The sequence below is a fragment of the Scyliorhinus canicula genome, chromosome 4 (genome assembly GCF_902713615.1).
Source record: "Scyliorhinus canicula chromosome 4, sScyCan1.1, whole genome shotgun sequence".
Classification (NCBI taxonomy): Eukaryota; Metazoa; Chordata; class Chondrichthyes; order Carcharhiniformes; family Scyliorhinidae; genus Scyliorhinus; species Scyliorhinus canicula.
In genome coordinates this window covers 220,936,072-220,941,677 of record NC_052149.1, presented here as the reverse complement: position 1 = coordinate 220,941,677, position 5,606 = coordinate 220,936,072, and the positions used below count along the sequence as shown (strand labels likewise).

The window sequence follows — 5,606 nt, the reverse complement described above, 5'->3', positions numbered from 1 at the left end:
AGCTGCCTCACGGCGCCGAGGACCCAGGATCGATCCCGGCCCCGGGTCACTGTCCGTGTGCAGTTTGCACATTCTCCCCATGTCTGCGTGGGTCTCACCCCCACAACCCAAAGATGTGCAGGCTAGACGGATTGGCCATGCTAAAATTTCCCCTTATTTGGAAAATTAAAGAAAAAGACTGCAACAACAGAAAGAAATGAAATGAAATGAAATGAATGCTATCGTATAGGAGTTGGTAAAAATGTATGTAGCAATGGCACAAAGGTCTATAGCTTCCCCTACCAAAACATGAAGGCCTTCACTCTGGCTCATATGATTTCCTGGAGCTGTGAGAGGCACATTCACTGTTGGCCTGCAGCTTCTCTGCTCGGCCCATTTTTAATGGACATGAGGTTGAGGTATTGACTGGCTGCTCCAACTGTGCACTGAGAATGCTGCTGGAAACATGGGGATGAAATAATCGATGAGATTGCTGAAGAACATTTTATTCACCGACATGTAATGTCTTTTACTACCGATATAAAAAAAGGTAGGTTTAAGGTAGGTTTACTTTCTGGTGGTATTTTATTAAATGTGGTTACAATGAATTATCAAAAGCAAGCAGCTTCAAGTTGGTGATGCAAAACCGCCAATGGAATCAAGCTCCAGTGTGAACATGAGGAAAGGGCCATCTGTATAAACACTGTGGCTACCTGAACATCTCAGAGGCTGGGAAACGTGTGGCAGGTAATTCACCGCCTGACTCCCCAAAGCCTGGTCCACAATCTGCAAGGCAGAACTCGGGGGAGTGTTGGAAATACTCTCCACATCCCTGGATGAGCTTCAACAAAACTCAAGAAGCTCGGCACAATCCAGGAGAAAACAACGCCCTTGTTTGGCACTGTTAGGATCCCGGGCAAGAACTCAAGTATTTGCAATTTGTAAATCTGTGAGAGAAGATCACTGCACCACAGGAGTGATAACACAAACCAATAGGTACATTTATGTTAAAACAAACTTTAATTTAAACATAGAATCAATCACATTAGCAGCAAAGTAATCTTTCTAGTTAATAGTTAAAACAGTTCTGAAATAAAAGGAAAAACTTTAACTTACTCTATATACCTGCAACTATATATAGTCCAATTAAGCAAGCCAATATAGTTCAAAGATCACTTATAAATAAAGTTAACAATCAGGTTAACAAACTGCTCAGAGACCTTGGAGAAAGCCTTTCAGGAGCAAACCCAAGATACTTCTGTACAGCTTAAAATTGTATGGCAAACTGGAAGAACAGACAGATCTGGGTTCTTCCCTTAATTACATCATCTCTACTACATTCATCTATCTCCTCCCACAAAATGCCTCATGACCTGTTTTATTTTAAATTAATTTACAGGGTGTGGGTGTCGCTGGTTAGTCCAGCATTTATTGCCCATCCTTTGTTGCCCTTCAGATGGGGGCAGTGAGTTGCCTTCATGAACTGCTGCAGTCCCTGAGGTGTAGGTACATCCACAGTGCTATTAGGGAGAGGGTTCCAGGATTTTGACCCAGCGACAGTAAAGGATGGCAATATATTTCCAAGTCAGGATAATGCGTGGCTTGGAGTGGAACCTCCAGGTGGTGGGGTTCCCAGGTATCTGCTGCTCTTGTCCTTCTAGATGGTAGTGGTCATGGGTTTGGAAGGTGCTGCATAAGGAATCTTGCCGAGTTCCTGCATTGCATCTTGTACATGGTACACGTACAAGGTACTGTTCGTCGGTGGTGGAGGATTTCAATATTTGTGGAAGAGGGAGCAATAAAACGGGCGGCTTTGTCCTGGATAGTGTTGAGCTTCTTTTTTTAATATAAATTTAGAGTACCCAATTATTTTCTTTTCCCAATTAAGGGGCAATTTAGCGTCGCCAATCCACCTAACCTGCACATTTTTGGGTTGTGGGGGTGAAAACCCACGCAGACATGGGGAGAATGTGCAAACTCCACACGGACAGTGACCCAAGGCCGGGATTCGAACCTGGGTCCTCAGCACCACAGCCCCAGTGCTAACCACTGCGCCACATGCCATCTATGTTGAGTTTCTTGAGTTTGGTTGGAGCTGCACTCTTCCAGGCAAGTGGAGAGTATTCAACTGTGCTCCTGACTTGTGCCTTGTAGATGGTGGACAGACTTTGAAGGCCAGGAGACGAGTTACTCCCCATAGGATTCCTTGCTTTTGACCTACCCTGGTAGCCACAGTATTAATGTGGCTAGTCCATTTAAGTTACTGATCAATAGAAACCGGCAGGATGTTGATTGTGGGGGTATTCAGTGATGGTTATGCCATTGAATGTCAAGGGACGATGGTTAGATCTTCTCCTGTAGTCCTGTGTTGTAGCTTCATCAGGTTGACACCTCATTTTTAGGTGTGTCTGGTGTTGCTTCTGGCATACTCTCCTGCATTCTTTATTGAACCGGGGTTGATTCCCTAGCTCGGTGGTAATGGTAAAGTGGGGGATATGCTGAACATAAGGTTGCAGATTGTGGTTGAGTACAATTCTGCTGTTGCTGATGGCTCATAGCGCCTCATGGATGCCCAGCCTTGAGTTGCTAGATCTGTTTAAAGTCTATCCCATTTAGCATGGGTGGTACTGCCACACAACACAATGGAAGGTATCCTCAATGTGAAGATGGGACTTTATCTCCACAAGGACTGTGTGGTGGTCACTTCTACCGATACTGTCATGGACAGATGCATCTGCAGCAGGCAGATTAATGAGGCTGAGGGCAAGTTATTTTTCCCTCTTCTTGGTACCCTCACCACCTGGTCCTGTCTAGCAGCTATGTCCTCTAGGACCTGTCTAGCTCAGACTGTGTGGTACTATACTAGCGAGCCACTCTTGGCGATAAACATTGAACACCCCCACCCAGAGTTTATTCTGTGCCCTTGGCACCCTCAATGCTGGTTAGCCAGGACCAAAACACAATCCCTCATAAATTAACTATAACCCAGGGATCCTTCAAAATCCAAAGCAATATTCCATGAGCCCATTATCTGTAAACAAGTAAATGATTAAAATAATGATTACCTCACTTTTACAAGCCCTTAATCACAGCTTTAGCAGACGTACTCACTGTATGAATCTTAAACCCGCTTTTTAATAACATTACCACACCAAATTTAAAATATAACAATTTCTAAAATTAATCACAGGCACCCCATCCACAAATATTCAATCCCTCCACCAATGAAGAGCATGGGGTGTAGTGTGTACCATCTACAAGATGCCCTGCATGAACTCACCAAGGCTCCTTCCAAACCTATGACCGCGACCATTTAAAAGTTCAAGGGCAGCAGATACATGGAAACTTCACCACCTGGACGTTCTCCTCCAAGCCACTCACCATCTTGATCTGGAAATCTCACCGTCCCTCACTGTTGCTGGGCCAAATTCCTGGAACTCCCTCCCTAATAGCATTGTGGGTGCATCTACACCACATGGATTGCAGCGGCTCAAGAATGCAGCTCACCATTGCTTTCGCAAGGACAATTAGGGATGGGCAATAAATGCTAGCCTAACCCGCAAAGCCCACATCCCATGAATTAATTTTAAGAGATCCTTGAGTTCACAGTGGGACCTCTAGGAGTGAGAGGCTTCTGTAGTGCAGTCTTGATCAGCTGTAGCAGAATTGGCAGAACTCGTGCAAGCACCTGTGTCACTGTTTGACGGGGATCAGATCACTGAGTGGAAATGCAGCCAAGGCCAGAGGCACACTCAGAGAGAAAAAGATGAAGAACAGCAACAATGAAGAAAGTTGTGAGGAAAAGTCATACCAACTCGAAACATTAACTCTGTTTCTCTCTCCACAGATGCTGCCAGACCTGCTGCATTTTTTTCAAGACTTTGTTTTTATTTGCATTTATATAGCCCCTTCCACAGAAAAGCATCCAGGGCGTTATCGGCAACCTTTGACACCAAGCCACATAAGGCGATATTTGGTAAGCTAAAGGTTCCTTAAAGTCTTAAGGCACATCTTAAAGAGAGTTGGAAAGGTGTAGGGAGAGAATTCCAGAGTTTGGGACCAGGCCAATGGAGGAGTGATGAAAAATGGGAATTTGCAAGTTGTCATAACTGAAGGAGTTTGGAGAGCTTTAAGGCTCTCCGAGGTTACAGAGAGTTAAGGTCATGGAAGGATTTGCAAATGAGAATCATACATTTGTGACATTCCTGAGGCAGGTCAGCAAGAACAGATCTGATGAGTGAACAGTTATGAGTTACGATACAGGCAGCAGGCTTTTGAAAGAGTCTATAGTTTGTAAAGACTGTCACGTCTAAAGTTTAACCACGGAATGGACTCGGTTTCAGCAATAGGTGGACTGAGGCAGTGGTGGAGATGGGCGATGGTACTGAGGTGCAAATAGATGGTCTTGGTGATTGAGGGAACATTGGAGTCAAACTCAGCTGCCAGTCAAATGGGATTGTGAATTTCTGGAAGGGTCTCCATTGGTAAAAGGAAAAAATAGGTATCATTTTGGATTCAGGAATTAGAATTAAATAGTTGGGCAATTTCGAATTCAGACAAAGGGTCATGAAACGTTAACATTTGATTACCCAACTCATTGCTCACTTGGCATCAGCAATGATACTGGATGAAAATGCTACCAATGAACCGCGGGCTCCTCCCTAGCGGCCTCCAGCTGTACTGCAGCTCTAGTACAGCCTGCGGGCTCCAGTCCCGGTGGAGTCAGCGGATTTCCCTCGCGGCTGGTTATTGCGTTGCAGCCCGGGTGCAGCTCACGGGCTCCCCTCGCGACCAGATAGTGAATCACAGTCAGGTTGCAGGCCGCGGGCTCCTCTAGTGACCAGATAGTGAAGTACAGCCCGGGTGCAGCCCGCGGGCTCCCCTCGCGACCAGATAGTGAATCACAGCCAGGTTGCAGCCCGCGGGCTCCTCTAGTGACCAGAATGTGAAGTACAGCCCGGGGGCAGCCCGCGGGCTCCCCTCGCGACCAGATAGTGAATCACAGCCAGGTTGCAGCCCGCGGGCTCCACCTAGCGACCGCATAGTGAATTACAGCCCGGGTGCAGCCCGCGGGCTCCCCTAGCGGCCACATAGTGAGTTGCAGCCCGGGTGCAGCCCGCGGGCTCCCCTAGCGGCCGCATTGTGAGTTACAGCCCGGGTGCAGCCCACGGCTCCCCTAGCGGTCGGCTGAGTCTATGTGAGGGAGCTGCGCGCAGGCGCTGAGTTGTCGGCCAAGGAGCAGCTGGAGTCCGGGAGCGGGGCCGCGGAGACATCATGACGGTGAGGCGGGGTCTGCAGCCCCTGAATCTCCTGCAGAGAGCGCGGCTGTTGTGAGGAGCCCTGGGGAGGGAGCAGAGGCGGTATCCGGGTCTGCACCGCTGGATGGGTCCCACCCCCAGGGAGGGTGTTCGGCTGCTCGGCTGCAGGAGGCGGGCTGTCCCCGGCTGCAGACTTACGGGTGGGGTGGAGAGCGGGTGGAGAGGGGTGGGTAGGGTGGGGGGGGAGAGGGGGTGGGTAGGGTGGGGGGGAGAGGGGGTGGGGGGAGAGTGTGTGGGGGTGGGTGAGGGGGGGGGGGGGGAGGGGGTGGGGTACGGTGGGGGGAGATGGGGTGGTAGGGGAGAGGGGGG

At 48.6% G+C, this 5,606-nt stretch overlaps 1 protein-coding gene across 2 annotated transcripts in view; it reads left to right on the top strand.

The window, feature by feature from the left end:
• Positions 1 to 5,131: 5,131 nt before the first annotated feature.
• Positions 5,132 to 5,606, top strand: part of atox1 (antioxidant 1 copper chaperone) — a 19,855-nt gene continuing 19,380 nt past the window's right edge. For both annotated transcript variants that reach the window (XM_038796109.1, XM_038796110.1), the window contains exon 1: positions 5,132 to 5,259. In XM_038796109.1, the coding sequence (XP_038652037.1) occupies positions 5,254 to 5,259 (6 nt within the window). In that variant the 5' untranslated portion in view covers positions 5,132 to 5,253. The remainder of the gene's footprint in view (positions 5,260 to 5,606) is intronic.